Below are 27,085 nucleotides of genomic sequence, written 5' to 3'. Positions count from 1 at the left end.
TGGAAATGTTCCACAGGTCAGGCAGCATCTTTGGAGAGAAACAGAGCCAAGTTTCAGGTCAACATCCTTTCATCAGAACAGTTCTGAAACGTTAATTTGGTTTCTCCCCACAGGTGCTGCCTGACCTGCTGAGTACTTCCAGCATTTTTCTGTTTTTATTTTAGATATAATTAGTATTGTCTTAAATTTCTAACAGAGGAACAAGTTTAGAGCTGCATTTCAAGATACGAACACAACTAAATCCAGAGATGTGATGCTACTTTTAGAACTTCTGAAGCCGAATGCAGTATTTACAAGTTTAATACCATTCCGATTTTGTGTTTGCCGTGCATTTTTGTAACGCTTCTGACACCTAAACAACAATTATTATCAGTTCAGCCAATAGGATTTAATCATTTATTTACTGTAGTGTACCATAAATATTAAGTAGGTCATGGTTAAATGTAGAATTATTTACAAACAAGTTACTGGGTTCTTTGCAATCAATTCTCTTAATTGTACAAATACTATACAAAATAAATCATTGAATTTTATTGACTGAATAAACACTTAAGTTTTAATTTCCACTGGCCTCATTTTTGATGTGGCCATTCCTTGGTAGCTGCAGTGTGTCAGAAACAACAACAACTTGCTTTTATATAGCACCTTTAAAGTAGGAAAATGTCCCAATGCACTTCACAGGCAAGTATTTGAAAGAATCATTAAAAGCTTGGCCAAAGAGGTAAGTTTTCAGAAGTGTTTTACAAAGGGAAAGAGAAGCAGAGAGCTTTAGAGAGGTACCAGTGTTTAGGACCTAAGCAACCAATGTGATGACCACCAATGGTAGGATGAAGTGGGTAGGGGTTTGTAAGAGTCCATAGTTGGAGGAAGACTGAATTCTTGAAGTGTTGTAAGGCTGGAGGACGTTATAGATCAGGCTGGGCAAGACCATGAACACGATTTGAGCACGACCTCTGGAATGCAGCAGCACAATCCTTACTTCCTCAGTGGTACCATTATCTTTTTTCTCAGAGGAAAAAGCCTGAACACTTCAAAGCCATCGCTCACCTTGTCTCTCCTGTTGAGTAGAAAAAAAACTGAACTGTTGTTACATACTCGTGCTTTCCAACAGCATCTGTGAACAGGTCAACATCTGTGCAAATATCGTCAGCATAGGCAGATATTAAAAATTAACATTTAAAAAGGAAAATGGAAAGACAGGTAGAAGAGATAAAGAACCACGTACAAGAAAAGAAATAGAATAACCTGTCAAGTGTTTGAATGAAAAGCAGGAAACGGTTAAATGGCAAGAACCATATTAACATAAGATAATAGGAATTGCAATGAGGAGAGTGCGAGAGGAGGACTCTGGGACAGGCAATCAGCAGCACCTAGAGGAGCCGGGAGTTGAAAAGGAATGCGAGAAGAGCCGGGAGTTGAAGAGGAGCACGAGAGGAGTCGGGAATTGAAATAGAGGGCGAGAGGAGTCGAGCGTTGAAGAGGAGTGCGAGAGGATTCGGGAATTGAAAAGGAGTGCAAGAGGAGTCGGGAGTTGAAGAGGAGCACGAGAGGAGTTGGGAGTTAAAGAGAAGCTGGGAGAGCAGGGGTGACTGAGAGAGTTCAGTAAGGAGGGAACAAGGTGATTCATTGAGTACCGTGAGTAAGGCCGGGTAAGCATTTACTGCTTTTATTGCTTATAGTTTTTAAGGTCTTATTTTGTGGTTCATCGTTTGTAGGGACGATATTCTGTAACAACGAGGAGCAGGGAAGAAGGGCCCGAAAGTAATTGATATTAAGTATCTTCCAAAAGGTTTAATTTAATTTCAAGGGATAAATCATGGCAGGAGAGCTCAAAGCCATGGTGTGCTCCTCCTGCTGTATGTGGGAAGCCGGGCACATTTCCAGTGCTCAGGGTCAGCATGTATGCAGGAAGTGTCTCCAGCTGCAGCTCCTGGAAGCCCAGGTTTTGGAGCTGGACATTGTGGAGCATCCGCGAGGCGGAGTGTATCGTGAATAGCACGAATAGAGAGGTGGTCACGCCACAGGCTAAGAGTCCACAGGCAGGAGGGGAATGGGTGTCCACCAGGCAAAGCAAGAGGGCTAGGCAGGCAGTGCAGGAATCTCCTGTGGCTATTCCCCTGCAAAACAGATATACCGCTTTGGATACTGTTGGGGGGGGAATGGTCTCTCAGGAGAAAGCAGCAATAGCCAAATACATTGCACAGTGGTTGACTCTGCTGCACAAGGGAGGAGTAAAAAGTGTGGGAATGCAATAGTTATAGGGGATTCAATTGTAAGGGGAATAGATAGGCGTTTCTGTGGTCACAAACGAGACTCCAGGATAGTATGTTGCCTCCCTGGTGCTAGAGTCAAGGATGCCTCAGAGCGGCTAGAGGACATTCTGAAGGGGGAGGGTGCACAGCCAGTGGTTGTTGTACACATTGGTACAAATGACATAGGTAGAAAAAAGGGATGAGGTCCTAAAAGCAGAATATAGGGAGTTAGGAAGTAAGTTGAAAAGTAGGAGCTCAAAGGTAGTGATCTCAGGATTACTACCAATGCCACGTACCAGTCAGAGTACAACTAGCAGGATGTATCGGATGAATACATGACTGAAGAGATGGTGTGAAGAGGAGGGTTTCAAATTCCTGTGGCATTGGGACCGATTCTGGGGGAGGTAGGACCAGTACAAACTGGATGGGTTACAGTTGGGCAGGATTGGGACTGATGTCCTAGGGGGAACATTTGCTAGAGTAGTTGGGGATGGGAACCTATGCAAGGAGTCAGAGGAAGGGGAATCAAAGACAGGAACAAAAGGCAGAAAGGGGAATAAAAAAAGTGATGGTCAAGAATCAAACAGGGCCTCAGTGAAAAATAGTGGGAACGGGACAAGTAATGTTAAAAAGACAAGCCTTAAGGCTTTGTGCCTTAACGCAAGGAGCATTCGCAATAAAGTGGATGAATTAACCGCGCAAATAGATGTAAACAGGTATGGTATAGTCAGGTTTACGGAGACATGGCTGCAGGGTGACCAGGGATGGGAACTGAACATCCAGGGGTATTTAGGAAAGACAGACAAAAAGGAAACGATGGTGGTTAAAGAGGAAATTAACGCAATAGTGAGGAAAGGTATTACCTCCAACCATGTGGAATCTGTATGGGTAGAGCTGAGAAATACTAAGGGGCAAAAAACGTTAGTTGGGGTTGTATCTAGACCCCCAAACTGTAGAGCTGATGTTGAGAATGGCATTAAACAGGAAATTAGAGACGCATGTAATAAAGGAAAATCTGTAATTATGGGTGACTTTAATATGCATTTGGATTGGGCAAATCAAATTGGTAACAAAACCGTAGAAGAAGAATTCCTGGAGTGTATACGAGATGTTTTTCTGGGCCAATACATTGAGGAACCAACGAGAGTACAGGCCATCCTCGACTGGGTATTGTGTAATGAGAAAGGAATAATTGGCAGCCTAGTTGTGTGTGGCCCCTTGGGGATGAGCGACCATAATATGGTAGTATTCTTCATCAAGATGGAGAGTGCTGTAGTTGATTATGAGACTTGGGTCTTGAATCTTAATAAAGGAAACTATGATGGTATGAGGTGCGAGTTGGCTATGATGGATTGGGAAACGTTACTTAAAGGGATGATGGTGGATAGGCAATGGCAAATATTCAAAGAGCGCATGGTGAACTGCAACAATTGTTTATTCCTGTCTGGCGCAAAAATAAAACAGGAAAGGTGGCCAAACCATGGCTTACAAGGGAAATTAGAGATAGAATTAGATGCAAGGAAGAGGAACACAAATTGGCCAGAAAAATCAACAGACCTGAGGATTGGGAGCAGTTTAGAATTCAGCAAAGGTGGACCAAGGGATTGATTAAGAAAGGGAAAATAGAGTATGAGTACCACTAAGTTAAGGAAGACTGGAAAATTATGGCAAGTATCTCTGTAATTTCCACTCTTGCTTTCCTGAGTATCCTTGGATGCATCTCATCTAGTCCTGGTGCCTTATCAGCTTTAATTGCAGACAGCCTGACCAATCCTGCCTCCTTATCCATTTTAAACCCTTCAAGTGTCTGAACTCTCTTTCACCAACTTCTTCCTTGGTGAAGACAGATTTAATATCTCAGCTATGCTCCCTGCTTCCATGCCCCCTTTTTGGTACCTAATCCACCCCACCACTCCTCTTACCACCATTTTGCTTATTTACATGCCTATAGAAGAGGATTCACTTTATGTTAAATGGCAGTCTCTCTTCATACTCTTTCTGGAATAGAAGTAGAAATCCAAATAACCCATTATCCAGCTGAACTGTGGATCCCAAATGGGGTTTCCCTTCTCATCAAGTTAACACTCATAGGATATTGATGACTGAGATATTGATGATGTTTTCTACTGAATGATATTCTAAATTTGGAGAACTTCTCAAGTAGAAAGTTCTGCCCTTCCCTTATATAAAAATAAGTTGTATTTTTATCTGCAATTTATTTGTTAATTTCACCTTCAATTTTCTCTGCCCATCCCATGTCATTCTCTGACCTGTTCTGGGCTTTGATAGGCACCAGAATCATTTGGTGGCCCATTTAAGTGGTCATTCTGTAAATTTGTCTAGACAACAGAAGTTTGAATTTATATGCTGCCTTTAATGTCGCAAATGTCCTGAAGCTTTTCACAATGGAATTTGGGCAGCAAGCCAGGAAGAGAGAGAGCGGGAGATGAGACAGGCAACCTAATTGAAGAGATGGATTTTGAAAAGAGTTTTCGAGATACAAAGAGAAATAGAGGGTCAAAGAGTCCTTGGGAGATTGGCCTTGCTCTCTGGAGCAATGGAACTGAAGGCTGTACCATGAAAAATGACATAAAGGCAGGAGGCAGTAGGGGTGAAAGAAGGCCAGTATCATAGGAGTGGACCATTTGGTAGGTGTTTTGGAGCTTGAGGAACTTTCAGAGCTAGGTTGGGTAAAAGCCTTCAAGGGATTTATAAACAAGGATGAGAATTTTTAAGTTATTTGGATAATATGGAGCCAGTGAAGATTACAAAAAATGAGGATGACAAAAGGGACCACGCAAAGGAGTTTTGAGAGAGGAAAATGAGAAAGTAGTAAGGATGATATTGGAATAATTGAGTATGCAAAAACAAAACAAAAGTATGCATAAGGGTTTCAACAGCAGAGTGGCCCAGGAAGTTGTAGAAGTAGACAATGTTGTGGAGGTTTAAAGTTCCACTCATGATTAATGATAGAATCAGATCACTTATGATATTCAATCTCAGAGAGTTCCTGGGAAAGGGAATGCAATCATTGGCAAGAGAGCAAGCAGTGTTTGTGGCAACGGCCAATGACAACAGCTTTGGTATTACTGTTGCAGTGCTAGGGAAAATTGTGAATTATCAGAATTTGATGTCAGACAAGCAGCCTGACAGCACAAGAGCAGTTGAGAGATCAATAAAAGTGGTGGAATGGGTTCTTAGTCTGTATCTAATCATAGGTGTTCCCATTATAACAGAACCTGATCCCATCCTCATTCAATATCCACTGGAACATTTTCAAGCAAGCGTCACTAGGTCACCACAGAAATACTAACATTTTTTGTTTTTGTTTTTGAACCAACAAATATTTTGAATAATTGTAACACTTGACTAATGGTCAGTGTACCTTTGTTTTACAGCAGAGAAAATGTTTGTGGAATCTCATATTATTACAAGCTATTAAAGGCTCTCCAGATGCACTGAATTGTTGGGAACTATTTTTATGCATCAATAGGTGTTGCAGTGATGGTTTTACTGTATGTTGGCCCAGCAGGATAAGTCAATATGGACTGCCTACACTGTGTGGTATTGCAGTGGGGATGTAAGTATAGGAATATGCAGGCTTACCCGCCCACTGTGTCTGAAGCAGTGTCAGAAATTCAACAATCAACCAGTTGTATGTGGACAGGCAGTAGTAGCATTGCTACCCAGATAAAATAATTTCATGAAAACCACCCACATAATGCACTTTGTTTTCACATAAAGTGAGAACCAAACAGCCATAAATTATGAAAGCATTCTATTAGAATGCCCCAGAAGATGTAAATTTCCATGCATGTTTATAAATCAATCAGACGTTAAGGTGTGTTCCTTACCATACCATATTTATTTTAATTTGTGTTTTTCACTTCACTAGTTCCAGGAGTATATTATAACGGGATCTTTATCCTGCTCTCTGAATATATGGCTTTATTCAAATGAAAAGCAGATTTCCACACCATCCTCCTCATAGTTTATAGCTTGCTATTTAATCACTTACTGCTTTACTACAAGAGTCTGAACAAATGTTGACTTTATCTACTCTTGAAGCTGGTTATTTTTTAATCTTTTGACTGAAAACTCTTAAATTCTTTGGCATTTCTAGAATAAAAACGTATTTTGAGAAATTTTCAATAGTTAGTAGTAATTATACTTGAACTTTGAAGTGACATAGTTGAATAATAAATACAAACATTTACTTTACCTGAAATTCATCCCTAAATTGGGTGTCAATCCATTCCTCTTAAACAGACTAAAACTTCCACTAAAATAGCAGGGAGAAAATGCAAACAATCAAGTTGCAGACCTATTATCAAAAGTGTTGTTTTAAATTTCATTAAGTGTTTTATTTTTAAACACATTATAGATACCTTTAAAAACAAAATGTACTAATTTACAGGGTTTTTTGATTGAGTGCAGAAATGCTAGTAAAGTCTCTAACAGATTCTTTCTCACTTTTGACTTGGTGCTAGAAAACGTACAAGAATTGCTATACGAATGATAGCAAATGGGAAGGATTTTTTTTGGTCTCATGGTACTGGAGTCCTTTTAGCTGTTAGTGCAATCTTATGTGACAGTAACAATGTGTACATTAACTAGGCTTTTGAGGATCAAGTTGTCAACAAGGACATTGGATGGAAGGAGGAAAGACAGTGACACAGAACTGAAGTGCACAGAAAAGAGATACTGTTGTGTTGGTGATATATAGCATGCATTGAGGATTGGCTAACTAACAGGAAATTTAGAGTTGGAATAAAATGTTATTTTGAGGTTGGCAAACTACTGGAGTGCTTGGGCCTCAACTATTTACAAGGTTCTGAAGGGACTTGACAGGATAGACACTGGGAGATTGTTTCCCCTTGTGGAGGGATCTAGAACCAGAGGACACAATTTAAAAATTAGGAGTCTCCCATTTAAGAATTTTTTTTCTCTCAGGGTCATTACTCTTTGGAATTCTCTTCCACTGAGCAGTGGAGGCTGGGTCTTTGAATATATTCAAGGCTGAGTTAGACATATATTTGATCAGCAAGGAGATTAAGGGTTATGAGGGAACAGGCAAGAAAGTGGAGTTAAAGCCGCAATCAGATCAGCCTTAAATTATGAAAGCATTCTATTATGACCTTATCAAATAGCCGAGCAGGCTTGATGGACTATGCCTGCTCCTATTTCTCATGATTTTCTGCCGCAGCCTCTCATGGCTAATTATGGGTGTGACAATAGCAATGTGTACTTTGAAAAGCCTTACTGAGGGCTTGCTGAGGATCAAGTTGTCAACAGGGATATTGGCAACAATTTTTTCTCACTTTTGACCATCCTAATTTTGTTTTAAAGATAATATGTTCCCTCCTAAAACATTTTTTTTCTAAGTAATCTGGTGGAAAAGTTCCATACTGAAAAACTATCAAAAAGAGGTTTATGTGATCACCAGTCAGGGATAAGAACTGATGAAAGGCCACAGACCTGAAACGTTGTCAATGTTTCTCTTTCCACAGATGCTGGCACACCTGCTAAGTATTTTCCAGCATTTTCTGTTTTTATTTATTACTAGGGATGAGAACTTTACATGCAGGTACATAGGACATGCTGATTTGGCAATGTTAATGATAGCTTTGAGCCTATATTTTTTTCAGTTATATTGATGACCACTGTTTTGAAAGGTTGCTCCTTAGTACAGTTGTTGATTTTATTTAATAATTGTTTTTACACCTCATCCTTCTTGAATTTTGGTATGTTATGCCACTCATTATCCCTGCAGATGTATATCCTGCTTCACTTTTGCAGCAAAATCACTGTAAAACTGGTCACTTGAAGATCCATAGAAATTTGTTAAGGTTTAGTTGCCTTTCTGTTTCCATACTTTGTGGAAACCAACTGAGCTTCATTTGGTTTCCCCATTTGATTAGAAAAGTGAGATCAGCAGCTTTTGGGGGCAGATTGAAGGCATAGATGGCTTAAAAGTGGAGATGTTGCTGGCTGGATCCAAAAATCAGCAACAGAGTTCTAAAAATTTAGGCAAAGAAACAAATCATTTATGCCATTGTTCTTGCACAGGTACCTGCTGTAATCTCATCTTTGAGAAATCTATCTTTTTTCTTGCCTGTTTGGCAAATTCCTCTTGCATATTATGAATGACTTGGCTTCAGTAGCTGCTTATAATGCAATCCTTATTCTAATTTCTCTGAACTTTAAAACAAAAGAGTTTCACAGATTGACAACATTTAGAATTACACAAAAACAGGGCAGTTAGCCAAATATGGTTGGGTCTATGCCATGTTTGTAATCTACATGAACCACCTTCTACCCTAATTAAACTGCCCCAAGATACTTTCTAGTATTTAGAAATTTACACTGATTATAGACATTGCATTTTTTTATTTAAGAAAAGATTTCGTTTGAGAGAAAAACCTGAAATGTTGGCTCAGTTTCTCTATCCACATATGCTGCCTGCTGAGGTTTTCCAGCATTTTTGGTTTTTATTTCTGATTTCCAGCATCTGCAGTGTTTTGCTTTTGTATTTTGTTTTTTGCTTAGCTTTATTCCAACCCCTCTAATTCCCATTTTGGGAAAGAAAGAAAAAGAAGACTTGGGGTGAAATTTTCCGTGCCTGCTGGCAGCAGGCGTGATAGGTGGCGTGAGTGGACAATATGACGCGATCGGTTTCACGATGGCAGGAAGGCAGGTCACGATTGTCTGCTCAGCCCACCAATGGTGGGCCATCTTTCCCGCCATCGGTGATCAGGAACCTCATTGTAATACATCAGCATGTCATTATCAGGCCATCTCACCAGGCTCTTGCACGCCCGATGGATTGTCTGTCCACATCAGCGGGAAAGCACACTGACATGTTTCACAACAGCACAGAGGCGATGTGCACTTGGTGGCCTGCACTTTGGATGAGCTGGAGGTGAGTGCACAGCAGCATTCTGCAGAGTTTGCCGGAATCTGCAGGCTTCAGAGGCGCCAGGGTAAGTGTCGCCCTGCCCAACTGGTGAAGACGGAGGAGAGAGTGACTGAGGCTCCTGGATGCGCAGAGGCAGGAGCAGCAACTTCAGGAAGAAGCAATGGTTGGGGCTCCCACACACGGTGCCCAAGAGCCACAGCGAGCCGTCACTGATCAGTACCTAGGGTCTATAGACGCCACCTTTCATTCCTGCAGATGAGTGAGAGCCAGTGTCGCTGAAGACTAAACATGTCTAGGGAACTGGTTGCTCACATCTGCCATTTACTGCAGGATTTGGTGCCATGGGGACATGGAGGGCATCCACTTCCAGTGGCTGTCAAAGTGACGGCGGTGCACTCATTTCTATGACAGTGGCTCCATTCAGGACTCCACAGGCAACCTCTTTGGGATCTCTCAAGCCTTCACCCACAAATGCATCCATGAGATCACAGATGCCATTTTTGCAAGGGTACACAACTTTATGCATTTTGCCTGAGACCAAGACAGCCAGAATGCAAGAGTGATTGGATTTGCCCAGATCTCAGGTTTCCCATAGGTGGAGGGTGTGATTGACTGCACTCATTTCTGTCACAACACACAGTGGACTAAATCAACTACAACGGCTTCCATTCACTGAAGGTGCAGCTGGTGAATGACCACCAGAACCTCATCCTGCAGGTGTGCGCACGGTTTCCAGGGAGTGTGCACAATGCCTACATCCTCAGTCGGTCACAGATCCCTGGAGCCTTCCAGGATCCACAGAAGCTACAGGGATGGCTCCTCAGGGCCAAGGGCTACCCGCAGAGGCCATGGCTGATGACACCTGTGCGGCGGCCTCAAATTATAGTAGAGCGATGGTATAATGAGGCTTATGCTGCAGCTTGCAACTTCATGGAGCAGACCATCGGGATTCTGAAGATGTGGTTCCGGTGCCTGGACCGGTCTGGTGGAGCCCTGCAATACAGTCCACAGAGGGTGTCACGCATTGTTGTCGTCTGCTGCGCCCTTTACAACCAGGTACTACAACAGGCAGACAGGCTGGCTGAGGAGGAGATGGAGGAGCTGGATGTCCCTCCTCTGATGAGGAGAACGCCAATGACGATGAGGCTGAGGAGACCCTCGAAGGCAACGATGACAGGGATGAGGCCCTCGCACTGGCTAAATGAGGTACGTGCGCTCAGGAGGCCCTCATAGCTGCTAGATTTGTGGGGGATGATGACAACATGCAGTGAGGTGACCCCATAGTTTCTCACATCGCATTTGTGAATGTTTGACTCCAGTCTGGCTTATGGCAGCACAAATACCCTCTGTGAGAATGCTCCTGTCATGGAAACATGGTGGAGGCCCTAACAGTCGCTTGATTGCAGGAGAATGATGACTAGGTGCATAGAGGACCCTCCACAAATCTTCACATATCTGACTTCACACATCTGAGAACATCTGACTCCTGTCTGGCCGAAGGCAGCTCACTTGCAAACCGTGATCAGGGTCATGTCATAGAGACGCAGCCATAAAACTTTAGAAGCATCTGATGCTTTGCCCACCTTCATCACCTGAGCCCTTCAGGAGCTAGAGCACAGCATCAGTGGCCACAGATGCTGAAGAGACGAGGGCCAGCCCCTCCATAAAGGTGCTGAGAGCACACCAAGTGAATGAGAACACCCTGAGGCACTTGCCCACTACAATCTGGCACCAATGACAAGCACTGTCGAGGTAATGTGTTCAGGGAGTGTGAGGCCGGACCATCACTTTGGCCTGAAGGCTGCACAGGGAAGAGGCTCTGGACTGAGACATCTGCCTTTATCTTGTGCAGAAAGATTTCACATCTGAGTGACATGAACATTGCTCATCAGAACCAGGAACCATTGGCAGGGAGACGTTCTTGGGAGTTTATTGACAATAGTGAACAGCATGTCCAAGTGATTAACACCCATGCCCAAGCTGTGCAACTAATTCTCCTTAACTTCCTAACCCTGCCACTATGTCTTGATGCTCCCCAGACATACACAGAGGAGGCTGCTGACTGCGTTGCCCTGTCTGTGATGACTTTGGCAGGCGTCCTCGGCCTGCTTTCAGGGCCCTGCTGTGTGGCAGTGGCACCCTCCTCAGCCTGTGGAGCTAGAGCTGCTGAGGTCGCAGGTAGAAGGGAGTTGGATGGGCTGGACACTCTCGGAGTCACCTGGATGGATGGGCCTGGAGTGCGCATCTGCGGATCCTCCTCATTACGGTGCCCGGGCGCCCCAGACTGACTCCTTGAGGAGCATGGGTAGCTGGAGTGAGATTGAGCTACGTGGCACCCCTCTCGCATACACACTGTTGGAGGCCAACTGTGGCATCAGCGATGGAGTTGAGCCTGTGCAGCTGCGTGGGAGTGAAGTCCTGGATCAAGGTCTCCATCATGGCCACCATCCTACCAGTGTTGACCTCAGAGCCGGCACGCCAATGCACTATCACCTCAGGCTGAAGGCGGACGGACTCCTCCATTGTGCATTGCAATCTGAAGCGTGCAGCGGACATCCTTCCTGATGTTCCCGAGCTTAGCTTTACAGCTCCAGCAACTGTGACATGACTGATTCCGGAGGCTCGTCATCTGACTCGGACTCAGCAATGTTCTGGCCTCCAGCAGTGCTCCCAGTGCCGGACACCTGGGAAGCCTCTGCTGCTACCTGCAGTGAATCAGACAGTGCGAAGTGATCACCAGATTGTAATCCCGTGTCCACTCTAAAGCTAGGTCCCACCGAGGTGTATGTGCTTGCATTGGTGGAGGGTGCAGGTGAGCACTGTGACAGGACTTTGAGGAGGGTGCCTCCCGATTTCTCTTCAGAGGTTCTTCAGGTGGAGGCCCTAGATCATGGACTCTGTCAGCAGTTTGGTAGATGTGCCTGCGAAAGCAAGGAAAGATAATTAATGCATGGCAGTGGCCTGTGAAAGAGGACACGTCATTCACAGCATGGTTGTCTGATGGACATTGCACTGCTGGATTCTCACTTGGTAGAGCAGTGCCTACCTCACTGTCGGCACAGGACCGGCCCAGATCCTCGCTGGCCAGCTGAATGCTGTTTTCAAAGTTCATGAGGACCTCAATTTCAGGTACCTTGCCACTGGTCCGCGACCTATATCGCTTGTGTGCAGCTTGTCCTGCATGACTAGAGATGGAGAAGGTGTAAGCAGGATGCCTGCCAGGCCAGATGACAAGTACGCCTGGCCTGTGTAAGTGTTGAGCGATCCCCTGAACAGGATGAGGACAATGACGGTGAGTGTGAGAGATTTGAGTTGTGATGTCCCTTGAACCAGCAGCGAGTGCAGTCCCTGTGGATATGTGATGGGTTTGTGAGTGCGTGTGAGAGAGCTGGGTGATGAGATGAGTGACTTACCCTGGTGGAACAGAGGAGATCATCCATCTCTTGTGGCACCAGGTGACACTCTTCTTTCGCTGGGTGTTGGCACTGACCACCACTGTCACCGCCTCCCAAGCAGGTTTAGTGCTGTTGCTGCCCATCTTGTGGCCAGAGCAGGAGTAGAGGACATCCCAGCGGGCCTCCACAGCATCCAAAAGTCACTCGAGAGACCCGTTGCTGAACCTGGGGACTGCAGTATTCTTCAGTTTCAGGGCCATGTCTTCCGTGCAGCAGTGGTGAGCTGGAAGCACTGAGATGTGTGCTTGCAGCTGGGGTGGGTGATGGCAGGTGGGCGAATGAGAGCCCGGCTGCCATGGAAACAGTGCGTTTCCCACGAATGCATAAATAATGAGGTGGGTTCAGGATGATATGGTGTGAAAACCCGCTATCATGGCCAGTGGGTAAAATGTCGTTTTATCCGCTGCTACTGCACTTAGTGCAAATTTGGGAAAATTCCGCCCTTGGATTTATATAGAGGCTTTCACGACCATAGCATGTCCCAAAGCAGTTTCAAGCCAATGAAGTACTTTTGAAGGTGTAGTCACTGTTGTAACTTGGAAAACCCGGCAGCCAAATTCTACACAGCAAGCTCCTACAAAATGGAATGTGATAATAAAATATTGGCCAGGACAGGCAATAACTCCCCTGTCCATCCGATGGGATCTTTTACATCCACCTGAGAGAACAGACAGGGACCTTGGTTTAATGTTTCATCCAAAAGATAGCACCTGCAACAGTGCAATTTTGCCTCAGTATTGCACTGGAGCACCTGCCTTGATTTTTATGCTCATGTTCTGGAGTGGCAATTGAACTCTCAACTTTGTGACTCAAACATGAGAGTGCTATGAATTGAGCCTTGACTGACACTGATGAGTTTTTGTTGAATTTCCAGAGTAGCATCAGATTTCTTTTATTCTTTCATGTGATATGAGTGTCACAGGCAAGTCTAGCATTTGTTACCCATACCTAATTGTTGCCACCTCCTTTGAACCTCTACAGTCCATCTGGTGTAGGCACACCTGCAGTCCACTTAGGAAGAGAGTTCCAGGATGTTGACCCAGCAACAGTGAAGGAAAAGTGATATAGTATATTTTGTGTGACTTGGAGGGGAACCTGCAGGTGTTGGTATTCCCATGTGTCTGCTGCCTTTGTTATTCTACGTGGTAGAGGCCATGCATTTGAGAGGTGCTGTTGAAGAAGCCTTGGTGCATTGCTATAGTGCATTTTGTATATTGTATACGTTGAAACCATTGTGTGTTGTTGATGAAGAGAGTGAATGCTTTAAGTGGTGGATAAGCTGTAGATCAAGCAGGCTGTTTTGTCATGGATGTTATCAAGCTTCTTGTGTTGTTGGAACTGCATCCAGGCAAGTGGAGCGTATTCCATCACACTCCTGACTTATGCCTTGTAGATGTTGGACAGGCTCTGGGGAGACAAGAACTGAGTTACTCATCACAATTCCCAGCCTCTGATCTGCTCTTGTAGCCACAGTACTTCTGTGGCTGGTCCAGTTCAGTTTCTGGTCAGTAGTAAGCCCCCAGGCTGTTCATGGTGGAAGATTCAGTGATGGTAATGCCATTAATACTAAGGAGAGATGGTTAGATTTAGATTCTCTCTTGTTGGAGATGGTCATTGCCTGGAACTTGTGTGGCATGAATGTTCCTTGCACTTAATCAGCCCAAGCCTGAATGTTGTCCAGGTCTTGTTATATATGGGCATGGACTACTTCAATCCCTGAGGAATCGTGAATGGTACTGAACATTGTGCAATCATCAGCGAACATCCCCATTTCTAACCTTATGATGAAGTAGCTGAAGATGGTTGGGCCTAGGACATTACCCTGAGGAACTCCTGCAGTGATGTCCTACGGATGAGATGATTGACCTGCAACAACCACAACCATCTTCCTTTGTGCAAAGTATATCTCCTAACTGATTCCCATTGACTTCCATTCTGTAAGGCTCCTTGAAGCCACACTCAGTCAAATGCTGCCTTGTTGTCAAGAGCAGTCAGTCTCGCCTCCTCTCTTGAATTTACTTTTTTTGCCCATGTTTGGACCAAGGCTGTAATGAGGTCAGGAGCTGAGTGGTTCTGGCAGAACCCAAATTGAGTGTCATTGAGCAGGTTCTTGCTGTGTAAGTGCCACTTGACAGCACTGTCAGCGACGCCTTCCATGGAGAGGAGACTGATGGACTGGTAATTGGCCGAATTAGATGTTCCTTTTGAGGACAGGACATACCTGGGAAATTTTCCACATTGTCATTGTAGATGTACTAGAACAGCTTGACTAGTGGTGCAGCTAGTTCTTGAGCACAAGCCTTCAGTACTACTGCTGGGATGTTGTCAGCCTTTGCCATACCCAGTGATTTCAGCTGTTTCTTTATAGCACGTGAAGTGAATCGAATTGGCTGAAGACTGAGCCGCCTCCTCTAGTGACTTGTTTAATTGTCCACTACCATTCACAACTGTTGTGGCAGGACTGTAGAGTTTAGATCTGATCTGTTAGTTGTGGGATCACATAATGCTGCCAATTACATGCTGCTTCCAATGTTTGACATGCAACTTGTCCTGTGATGCAGCTTCACCAGGTTGATGCTTTATCTTTAGATATACTTGGTCTTGCTCCTGGCATGCTGTCCTGCACTCCACGTTGAACCAGGCCACTTTGTAGCCAGTCACTAGCAGTCTGTACAAGTTTCCCCAGTGTGACTGACTAAATTTTTTTTCAGTAACTTATGGTAAGCGCTTAACCTTTTCTCAGCAATTTCCCACAGCAACACGGCTAAGTGTCCTTTGTGAGTTCCTGTTATCTCTATCTCTCACACTCAGTCTCTCTCTCTCACTGTTCTCGCTTTCACTCTTCTCTCTCACTCTCTCATTCTCTCTCGCATTTTCGCTCTCGTGCACTCTCTCACTCTTGCACTCAGTTTCACACCTGCCCTCGCGCACATTCGCCTGCTCTCACATTTGCTGTCTCTCTTGCTCACACTCTCTCACTCTTTCGTCCCCTCACTTTTTCACTCTTGATCTTGCTCTGTCACACTTCCACTCTTGCTCCTCTCTCGTTCAGTCACTCTCTCACTAACTCTCTCACTCTTATTTCATGTGCCTGCACTCTTGGCCTCCCTCCCGCGCTCTCGGCCTCCCTCCCGTGCTCTCGGCCTCCCGCGCTCTCGGCCTCCCCCCCCACGCTCTCGGCCTCCCCCCCGCGCTCTCGGCCTCCCCCCCGCGCTCTCGGCCTCCCCCCGCGCTCTCGGCCTCCCCCCCCGCGCTCTCGGCCTCCCCCCCCCGCGCTCTCGGCCTCCCCCCCGCGCTCTCGGCCTCCCCCCCCGCGCTCTCGGCCTCCCCCCCCGCGCTCTCGGCCTCCCCCCCCGCGCTCTTGGCCTCCCCCCCCCGCGCTCTCGGCCTCCCCCCCGCGCTCTCGGCCTCCCCCCCGTGCTCTCGGCCTCCCCCCCGCGCTCTCGGCCTCCCCCCCGCGCTCTCTCCTTCCCGCGCTCCCTCCCTCCTGCGCTCTCGGCCTCCCTCCCTCCCTCCCATACTCTCAATTTCCCAGGTTAAAAACCATGTTGATTTGCAGAAATTGCTGCAGCTTACTTTGATACGCAGAAGCCTGAGTATTTGTGATCGATGCCTCAAAGGCTGCCATGCCATTCACTCCAATACATGTTTGATTGGTGATTTTATTTGAGTTTAAGGCTCGTATTTCATTTTCCTTCATTCCCCTTAGATTTTCAGAGTACATATTGGCCTGTTTGATTCTAATTTAGCTGCCCTTTGGAAGCCAATTGAGAGACTTTCAGTCCTGTGAGACTTGTAGTAATAAGCAGCAAACACTCATATCAGATTAAGTATTCAAGAATCTTATGCAGTTCATATTGAAGTTCAGTGCAGCATACATGACTGTTATTTTGTGTCTTTTCAGGAAGGTTTGTGTGATTCCACAGTTTGTCATTGCCAAAGTTTGCTTATCCTTTTACAATTTAATAAATCTGCTTGACAGTTTGTGGTTTGAGGCACAATCTAGTGAAGTATTTATTTTGCTACCTTCCAAGCGACAAAATCATATAAGGACATATGATGTAACCAATAAGTGGGAATACAGTGAAAAGAGTTTTCTGTTCAACCTCAGGCTCACTACAAGTTATGAAGATATTGATGTTGGAACTTGGATAGCCAGGTAGCAAAGGATAGAACACTAAAGTCCAGACTTTATACATTGAAAAACTTTTACTTACAGAGATGTTGTATACTATGCTCCTCCAAGCGACAACCCATCTTTAAGCTTACTCCTGTATACATAAGCACAAGTGAGTCCCCGATTTATACCCACACCTGAATACAATTAATACCCAATTGGTACAGGTCAAATATCCTTTATCTGAAAACATCCAAAAACCGAATGTATATTGAATGGATATGTAGTTGATTTGTATGTTAATAAAACAATGTAATATATTACAGGTGTAATAAGTGTTAACAGGTAAGAAGCAGGGTGCGTGAGAGTTGGAAAATGGAAAAACAACCTAGTATTTGTAGACTATAGCTAGCCTAGGCTTATGATATTATAATGTAAGTAGGCCTAGGCTTACTGTATATAAGGTAGATCTGAAAACTGAATATATCTGAATTCTGAAACGCAATCAGCCCCAGGGGTTTCTGGTAGAGGATCCTCGACCTGTATGAAATTAGCAATTGGGTGTAAGTTACATTCTAGTTCGTAGCAAGCAATGGCCTATCTACAGAAAAATGTCAAGTGAAAAACCTGAAAATGCAACATGTAAAGAGTTACAGGCACAGACTTGTATTGTCACATTACGAAGAATCATGCTGTAAGATTAATGAGCGGCTGATTAAAATGACACTGCTTGAGACTCTGTTCTTAGCAAAAAAACAACTTGCACTGTATTTGTACAATATGGTGTGCTTTCTCCAAGTTTGGTTGTGGCAGATTAAAACAAGTTATTTAATCACTATTTAGCCTGACTTGGCTGTTTACCTGATCAAAAAGTGAAAATGTTTCATTTATACATGCCATCAGTCAGTTTTTGAACTAGCAGTCAACATTTGAATCTATGTTTGCTTAATTTAAACAAATTACACAATTGGCATAATTTGAATCTTGTTATTGTTGTGAAAGGTGCTTTTAGCTTGTTTGTGCCCAGTTAGGGGCTTTAAGTTAGCTGTTTTCAGTTTGTTAACATGGGGTTGAGTTTCCATTGTGGCTGTGAAATAACCAGGGAAAGTGTCCACATCATCCATATGAGTGATCAAATAAGAAATGCAAATGTTTGAAGTCTGGAATTAAAACGGAAAATACAAAAACAAAATACTGCAGATGCTGGAACTGCAAACAGAAAATGTTGGAAATACTCAGCAGGCCAAGCAACATTAGCGGAGAGAGAAGTAGAGTTCAAGTTTCAGGTTGATGATAATTTGTCAGAAATGATCAGATTGACCTGAAATGTTAACTCTGATTCTCTCTCTACAAACGCTGCCTGACCTACTGAGTATTTCCAGCATTTCCTGTTTTTATTTAAATGGAACAATGCGGTCTATATTTGAGATAGGGAAAATTTCATGGAACTTAGCATAAGGCCCAGTCCATTTTAATTCCCATTTGCAGTTTGCCAGCATTTGCAGTCTTCAGAATTATCGTCTTTTACTCAAATTATTCTCTCTCTAACCTTTCCTTTTTCTCTTCTCCTTTATTCACTTTTAGTCAATTGATCCTGGCCAGCAGTTCACATGGGAGAACTCCAACATGGAAGTGAACAAACCGAAAAACCGCTATGCCAATGTTATTGCCTATGACCATTCAAGAGTTATCCTCACCTCTGTCGATGGCAAGTATAGCTGCAGATCTCTGAATTATTGTGATTGCATCTTATTTGGAATTGATTGCTATAATGTATTTGAACCATTTATGTGGGTATATTGATTCTGTAGACGATAGAATAACTTGGGTGTCCAGGTATGTAGATCATTAAAATATCATGAATAAACAGAGAAAATAAGATAGGTAGGAAAGTGAGTTGTGAAGAGGACATAAGGATTCTACAAAGGGACATAGGTTAAATAGTAAAATTCGGCAAATGGATTATAATGTGGGAAAATATGAACTTGCCAAGGAAGAATAGAAAAGCAACAAATTTTCTATGTGGGGAGAGATTCTGAGGTAGACAGGGATCTGGGTGTCCTGGTACATGAATCGCAAAAAGCTAGTATGCGTTACAGCAAGTGATTAGGAAGGCAAGTGGAATATTGCTGTTTATTACAAGGGGAATGGAATATAAAAGTAGTGTTGCTATTGCTGTACAGGTCATTGGTGAGGCCACATCTGGAATACTGTATATAGTTTTGGTCTCCTTATTTAAGAAAGAACACAATTGTGTTAGAAGCCATTCAGAGAAGCTTCACTGAATTGATTCCTGGGATGAGGAGGGGCTAGCTTATGAGGAAAGGTTGAAAAAATTGGGCCTCTATCAATTGTAGTTTAGAAAAATAAGAGGTGATCTTATTGAAAAATCTAAGATCCTGAGGGGACTTGACAGGGTGGATGCTGAAAGAATGTTTTCACTTGTGGGAGAGACCAGAACTGGTGGACAAAGTTTAAAAATAAGGGGTCTTCCATTTAAGACGGAGATGAGGAGAAATTTTTCTCTGATGGTCATGAATCTGTGGAACTCTTCCCCAGAGACAGTTGGAGGCAGGGTCAATGAATATTTTTAAGGCAGAGGTAGATAGATTCTTGACTAACGGGAATCAAAGGGTTTCAGGAGTAAGCAGGATAGTGGCATTGAGACCGCAATCAAATCAGCCATTATCTTATTGAATGGCGGAGCAGGCTGGAGGGCCTGAATGGCCTACTCTTGCTCTTAATTTGTATGTTCATATGTATGTTGTAGTGGAGTTCCCCAGGGGTAAATGTTAGAAAGGCTAATGGAATCCTGACCTCTATATCTAGAGGACTCAAATATAAAGAGGCAAAGGTCATGATTCAGCTATACTAAAATCCTGATTCGACCACACGTGGAGTTTTGTGCACCACACCATAGGATGGATGTATAGCGGGATTGCAGATTTACCAGAATGACTCCATTGCTTAAATTACAAGGAGAAAGTACACAAACTAGAGTTCTATTTCTTGGAGTTCAGAAGGTCGGGGGTGATTTGATGAAGGTTTCCAAGATATTCACTGAAAATAGGTAAGGTAGATCAAGATAAACTATTTTTACTGGTTGTGGAGTCTTGGACTAAGGGACACAGTCAAGAATTTAGAGCCAGATCTTTCAGGAGTGAAATTAGAAAGCAGTTCTACATACACACACAGTGAGAAAAGTTCGGAACTCTCTTCCGCAAATGGCAATTGATGCTAGATCAATTGTCAGTTTTAAATCTGAGATTGATGGATTTTTGTTAACCAGAGCTATTAAGGGATATGGGACAAAGGTGGGTATATAGAGTTAGTTCGTAGATTGGCCTTTATCTCAGTGAATGGCAGTACAGGTTTTAAATGGTCTACCACTGTTCCCATGGGCAGAATCTTCGGTTTGGCGAGCAGAGGCAGGGCCCGCTCGCCAACGCGTAAAATGACGCAGGGTGACGTCGGGCGTGCGTCCTGATGTCACCCCGCATCATTTAGATTTTCAGGTCAGTGGGCGCGCAGCAGAGTCAGGTGTGCGCCCACTGAAGTGTCAACAGCCAATTAAATCCATTAAAAAACTAATTGAAACCATTAATGGACCTGCCCGTCCAACCTTAAGGTTGGCGGGCAGGCTGGGAGCCCCGGCGGGCTTCTGAAAAAGCACGAAACCTCATCCATGGGCGGGCTGAGGTTTCATAAGTGATTACAAAACCTCAGAATATTTCAAAATAAAAGTTATAGACATGTCCCAACTCATGTGTCACATGAGGGGACAGGATAGCAAAATTTTTCTCATCTTTATTTGAAATTTCAAATCTGAGCCAGTCTCCCTGAGGCAGCACTTTGTGTCAGGGAGATCTGTGCGCTCTTTTGTGTGCATGCGTGAAAGAGTGCACCCCTGGCTCAAGGAATTCCCCTGCCTACCCGCACAGGGCTTCCTGGCGGATGTCACACTGGGCGGGCCTTAATTATCCCACCCACATAAAATGGCTGCGCGCCCCCAAACGGGAATACTGATCAGAAACCGGCTTCCGCAGAAAAATGTTACCCCATGTTCCAATAATCAGCTCGGTATCAATAGGATATTGCTGAACTTTGTCATTATTAGTTAATACTCTGCATTGCAAATAGTTCCAACTATAAAGTTTACTCAAATAACAAACTGCATCATATATGTTCCATTGCTCGTGCCTTTCCTTGCTTGTGTAAATCATCATTTCAACTGCTTAGTCCTACAATGCTTATGATATTTGAGGCTTTCATCTGCACTGTCAAACTTAACTTGCTGTCGGTCCATAACACGTTTTGTCATCTGCTTGTGATTGGGATTCAAAACCAGTCAAAGGCTGTGTTATAAATTTCCAAATGTTATGGTTTCAAGATAATGTGACTGGCGACACAATCTAGTTTAGAAAGCAACCTTTCTAATGTGAATGTTTTACTTCGTGGATGGGATGCTGATCCAGCAGGTTGCTTTGTGCTGGATAGCGTGAGCCTATTGAGTGTTGGAGCTGCACTCATCCAGGCAAGTGGAGAGTATCCCATCACAATCCTAACTTGTGGCTTGTAGATGGAGGACAGGCTTTGGGGAGTCAGAAGGTGACTTATTCTCCTCAGAAATCCCAGTCTCTAACCTGTACTCTGATGGTGGGGGATTCTGCGATGGTCATGCCATTGAATGTCATGGGGAAAAGGTTAGGTGCTGTTTTGTGGGAGGTGGCCATTCGTGCTACACAAGTGCCAGGCAATGTTACTTGCCACTTGTCAGCCCAAGCTGGAATGCTTCCAGGTCTTGCTGCATTTGGACACAGTCTGCATCAATATCTGAGGAGTTGTGAATGATACTGAATATTGTGCAATTATCAGCGAACATCCCATCCCTGCTTATGACCTTATGATGAAGGAAAGGTCATTGACAAGGCAGCTGAAGATGGTTGGGCCTAGGGGACTACCCTGAAGAACTCGTACAGCGATGCCCTGGGTCTTAGATGATTGACGTCAAACACCCACGGCCATCTTCCATTGATGCCAACTAGTCCTTATAAGCAGTACATGCTGAGATCTATAATTCATCCATTATTAATGAAATACAAATGGCTCGTCAATCATGGACTTGTCTGTTATATTTCTCCATTTTCCATCAACCACTATTCTATCATATTTCATCTTGTACTTAAATTTCTACCTCAACATTAAAGAAACAAGGTACTCCCTTGGAATGTATAGAAGATGCTGCAAGATTAGGAAATACAACAGTCAGAATGTCTGCACCCTCTGAATTGGCTTTACTGATCAAACTGTAAGGCCCTGACATGCAAGCGGTGTAAAATTAAACTTTCAGTAAACTACAGTGATCGAATGTTTAACATAAATTATACTGCCATAAGTGACTTGAAAATGTTCCTCCAAAAGCATAATGAGTACATGTATGACGTATTGTGTCGTGGTATAGGTCATACAGATAGTGAAGTCTCAGGCTTGCTCCCCGGTTTCTGCTAATTTCACTGCACGGGTTTGGGTTGATAATAGGACAGCATCTTAGCGTAGCTGGGATAAGAATGAGGAAAAACTTTGCTACTAGGATCCTGTTCATTATTACTGACCTCTACTGGAAAGTGCATATGTTTTGGTGAGGACAGGATTAAATGTAGCTGTGATGATCCAACACCTAAATAGCCTGTCAAGACACGTTACTGAGATTAAACCAAGGGAGGAGTAATTATTAGTGATTACTGACATATGAAGAAACAATGAATCAGTTTCTCAGAACAGAGTGCAGAAAATAGGAAAAAATTCCAACTCAGTGCATTGTATTATTTGCACAAAAATTGCAATGATTTCACATGATATATAACTCTTTCCTTGGCAAAGATTTGCCAGTTTTTTTTTTCCACAGCAAAAGTTTTTGCTAAGTGTCACAAAACTATTTTAACTAATGTTGTGTACTCTTACAGGGGTGCCAGGCAGTGACTACTTGAATGCCAATTACATAGATGGGTACAGGAAACAGAATGCTTACATTGCTACCCAGGGCCCACTTCCGGAAACACTCAGTGATTTTTGGCGAATGGTATGGGAGCAAAGGACTGTCACTATAGTAATGATGACCAGGCTAGAAGAAAAATCGAGGGTAAGTCATTACTCAGAGTGTTAATCTAAGTGAATGTTCAGAGCAGTTCGTTGTCACAATAGTAATGGATATTGCACCATATGTCTTGTCCCTGAGCTCTCGGCAATTCAAATCTGTTGACTTCAATTATCTAGAATCTAGTTGGAATACCCCATGATAGTGGACTTTTGGGTGACTGAAAGATTTCAAATTTCCAGTACCTCAGTTGCACAACAGGCTGCATACTTGCTACAAATTCCGTTGATGTTTGACCCTTGAAAAACAAAACTAATATGGTCTGTAATCCAAAACCTCATTTATAGTGCTAGTAGATCATGTTTCAAATATTAACTACCTGATACCTGGGCTATGGGACGAGGAGAGCTGGCAGGGACAGGATGGTTCGAATGGCCTCCTGTGCCATATCCTTTTTATAATTCAAGGATATCACTACAGTTATTTAATAACCTAAAATGTTCTTCCCCATTATATTTTGATAAAATGTGTGGCTGGATTGAAGGATCTGCAGATTTTTTTTCATGGGATGTGGGTGTCGCTTGCAAGGCCAACATTTGTTGCCCATCCCTAATTACCCTTGAGAAAGTGGTGGTGAGCTGCCTTCTCAAACCCCGCTGCAGTCCATGTTGTGTAGGCACATACACACTGCTGTTAAGAAGGGAGTTCCAGGATTGTGACCTAGTGACAGTGAAGGAAAAGTAATACAGTTACAAGTCAGGATGGTGTGCCTTGGAGGAGAACCTGCATATGGTGGTATTTCCATGCATCTGCTGCCCTTGTCCTTCTAGGTGACAGAAGTCGTAGATTTGAAATGTGCTGCCTATGGAGCTTCAGTGAATTGCTGCAGTGCATCTTGTATATAGTACAAACTGCTTCCACTGTTTGTCAGTGGTGGAGGGAGTGAATGTTTAAGGTGGTGGATGGGGTACCAAATCAAGTGGCCTGCTTTGTTCTGGATGGTGTCAAGCTTCTTGAGTGTTGTTGGAGCCTCATTCATTCAGGGGAATGGAGAGTATTCCATCACACTCCTGACTTATGCCTTGTAGGTGGTGGACAGATTTTGGGAAGTCAGGAGGTGAGTTACTCTCTGCAGAATTCCCAGCCTCTGACCTGCTGTTGTGGCCATAGTATTTATTCAGTTGGTCTAGTTCAGTTTCTGGTCAGTGCTAAGCCCCAGGATGATGATGGTGGGAGAATTCAATAATGGTCATGCCATTGATGTCAAGGGGAGATGATCAGGTGCTCTTTGGTTGGAGGTGGTCCTTGCCTGGCACTTAGGTTGCAAGCGTCATTTGTGCCACACATCAGCCCAAACCTGAATGTTGTCCAGGTCTTGCTGCATATGGAAACGGATTGCTTCAGTATCTGAGGAGTTGCAGATGGTACTGAACATTGTGCAATCATCAGCGAACATCCCCACTTCTGACCTTATGATGGAGGGAAGACGATTGCAGCAGCTGAAAATGGTTGGGCCTAGTACACTATCCTGAGGAACTCTTGCAACAATGTATTGGAACTGAGATGATTGGCCTCTAACAACTACAATTTTATTAGGGCTTCATGATGCCACGCTTGGTCAAATTCTGCCAGTCAGCTCTTCTGTCCATATTTGGACCAAGGCTGTAATGAGAGTCAGGAGCTGAGTAGCTCCAGCAGAACCCAAACTGAGCATCAGTGAGCAGGTTATTGCTGTGCAATTGCCACTTGATAGCACTGTTGACAACATCTTCCACCACTTTGATGATCGAGCGTAGGCTAATGGGGTGGTAATTGACTTGGTTGCATTTGTCCTGTTTTTTGTGAACAGAACATACATGGGCAATTTTCCACATTGTTGGGTAATGCCGTGTTGTAACTTTGCCAGGGACACAGCTGATTCTGGAGCACATGAATTTAGTACTATTGTTGGAATGTTGTCAGGATCCATAGCTTTTGCAGTATCCAGTGCCTTCAGCCATTTCTTGAAAGCATTTGGAGTGAATCGATTTGGCCGCAGATCGGCATCTGTGATGCTGGGGACCTCGGGAGGAGGCCAGGGTGGATCACTCACTTGGCACTCCTGGCTAAAGATTGTTGCAAATACTTTGTCTTTTGCACTGATGTGTGGGGCTTCCCCATTATTGAGGAGGGGGATATTTGTGGAGCCTCCTGCTCCTGTTAGTTGTTTAATTGTCCATCACTATTCATGACTTGTTCTGGCATGACTGCAGAGCTCTGACCTGATCCATTGGTTGTGGGATCACTCAGCTCTGTCTGTAACATGCTGCCTCCACTTTTCGACATGCAAATGACCCTCTGTTGTAGTTTCACCAGGTTGACTGCTCATTTTTAAGTGTGCTTGGTGTCCTGACATGCACTCTTCATTGAAACAGGGTTGATCCTTTGGCTTTATGGTATTGGTGGAGTGAGGGATATGCTGTGCTCTGAGTTACAGATTGTGGTTGAATGCAATTCTGCTACTCCTGGCCCACAGCCCTTCATGGATGCCAAGTTGCGCTGCTAGATCTGTTCTGAATCTATCCCATTCAGCACAGCGCTTAGTGCCACACAACACTATGGAGGGTGTGCTCAGTGTGAAGTGTCTCACTTCTACCTATACCATCATGGGCAGATGCATCTATGGTAGGTAGATTAGTAAGGAGCAGGTCTAGTAGATTTTCCCCCTTGTTGGTTCACTCACCACCTGCTGCAGACCCCATCTTGCGGATAAATCCCCAGGACTCGGCCGGCTCGCTTAGTAATGGTGTTGCTGAGTCACTCTTGATGATGGACGTAAAAGTCCCCATTCTGTGTCCTTTCCACCCTCAGTTCCTCCTCCTAATGGTGTCCAACATGGAGAAGTACTAATTCTTCAGCTGAGAGAGGGCGGTAAGTAATCAGTTGGAGGTTTCTTTGCCCATATTTGGCCTGATGCAATGGGACTTAATGGAATCCGGAGTGGACATTGAGAACTCCCAGGGCAGCTCCCTCCCAAATGTATACAACTGTGCTGCCACTGCCTCTGCTGGGTCTGTCCTGCTGATGGGACAGGACATACCAAAGGATGGTGATGGTGATGTCTGCAACATTGACTGTAAGATGAGTTCTGTGAGTATGACTACGTCAGACTGTTGTTTGACTAATCTTTGAGACTGCTCTGCCAGTTTTGGCACACGCCCCCAGATTTTAGTAAGGAGGACTTTGGAGGATCGACAGGCCTGGGTGTGCGTTTTCGTTTCTGATGCCTAAGTTGATGCCAGGTGGATCGATCCGTTTTATTTTCCGTTTTTACTTTTCTGTTGCAGTTTGGTAGGGCAGTGAAAAGCCAACCACTTTTTGTGGGTCTGGAGTTGCATGTAGGCCAGACCAGGTAAGGAGAACAGGCTCCTTCCTTACAAGACATTGGTGAACCAGATGGGTTTTTACGACAATTGATGATAGTTTCATGGCACTATTACTTAGACTAGCTTTTAATAATTTTTATTAATTAACTTTATTAATTGAATTCAAATTCAATCAGCTGTCATGGTGGGATTTGAACCCATGTCCCCAGGGCATTAACCCAGGCCTCTGGAATACCAATGCACGCATTACCACTACACCGCCATCTCCCCAGATGAGTAATTTGAAGAATGTAAAGTGAGCTTTTAACCTGCCGGAGTCTTATGCTTTCATGAACATATCAAGCCTCTCAGACACCACAATTAAACTTACCCAACAAAAGCTGTTTTTCATTGAAAGTTAACATTTCACTGCCACAGCCTATCTCCCACACTAATAATAATATCATTGCGGCATTGACTGCATCAATCAGTTTACAATGGCAGAGATAGAAACAAAATGACATTTTTAGCAGTGACTTTATTTATAGGTTTAACAGCATTTTGTGACTTTCCCAAATTAAACCATTGTTTTGAAAATTACCAGTCAAGTCTACAAAAATGAATGCTTCATGGTCTACTAATGTTTGCCATTACTCTCAAGTTATAATTTCCTGAGACTAAAAAGCAGCAAACACTTCACTATAAGAAGCACCAATCCCTGAAACAGACAGGGGCTGAAAATGACAACTTTACTATCTGTACATGTATTTAATTTGCTTTTCTTAATTTACCTCTGATCGATGTTGTTTTGGCTGTCCATTTCTACTAAATACATGCTGTGATAGTCTTGTCAGGTTGTGTGATTCAGGAGCCTGATTCCGATCTGTCCACCCAGACTTAAAAA

General features: G+C 43.8%; 1 protein-coding gene across 7 annotated transcripts in view; it reads left to right on the top strand.

The window, feature by feature from the left end:
- ptprfa (protein tyrosine phosphatase receptor type Fa) overlaps positions 1-27,085 on the top strand; it is a 509,773-nt gene that overhangs the window by 421,079 nt on the left and 61,609 nt on the right. For all 7 annotated transcript variants that reach the window (XM_041207577.1, XM_041207574.1, XM_041207576.1 and 4 more), the window contains 2 exons: positions 18,328-18,451; positions 22,707-22,882. In XM_041207577.1, coding sequence (XP_041063511.1) covers positions 18,328-18,451; positions 22,707-22,882 — 300 coding nt within the window. The remainder of the gene's footprint in view (positions 1-18,327; positions 18,452-22,706; positions 22,883-27,085) is intronic.

Source organism: Carcharodon carcharias, chromosome 16 (genome assembly GCF_017639515.1).
Source record: "Carcharodon carcharias isolate sCarCar2 chromosome 16, sCarCar2.pri, whole genome shotgun sequence".
In the NCBI taxonomy this organism is placed as follows: Eukaryota; Metazoa; Chordata; class Chondrichthyes; order Lamniformes; family Lamnidae; genus Carcharodon; species Carcharodon carcharias.
The sequence above is the reverse complement of the archived record's forward strand: the minus strand, read 5'-3'. Positions and strand labels throughout refer to the sequence as shown.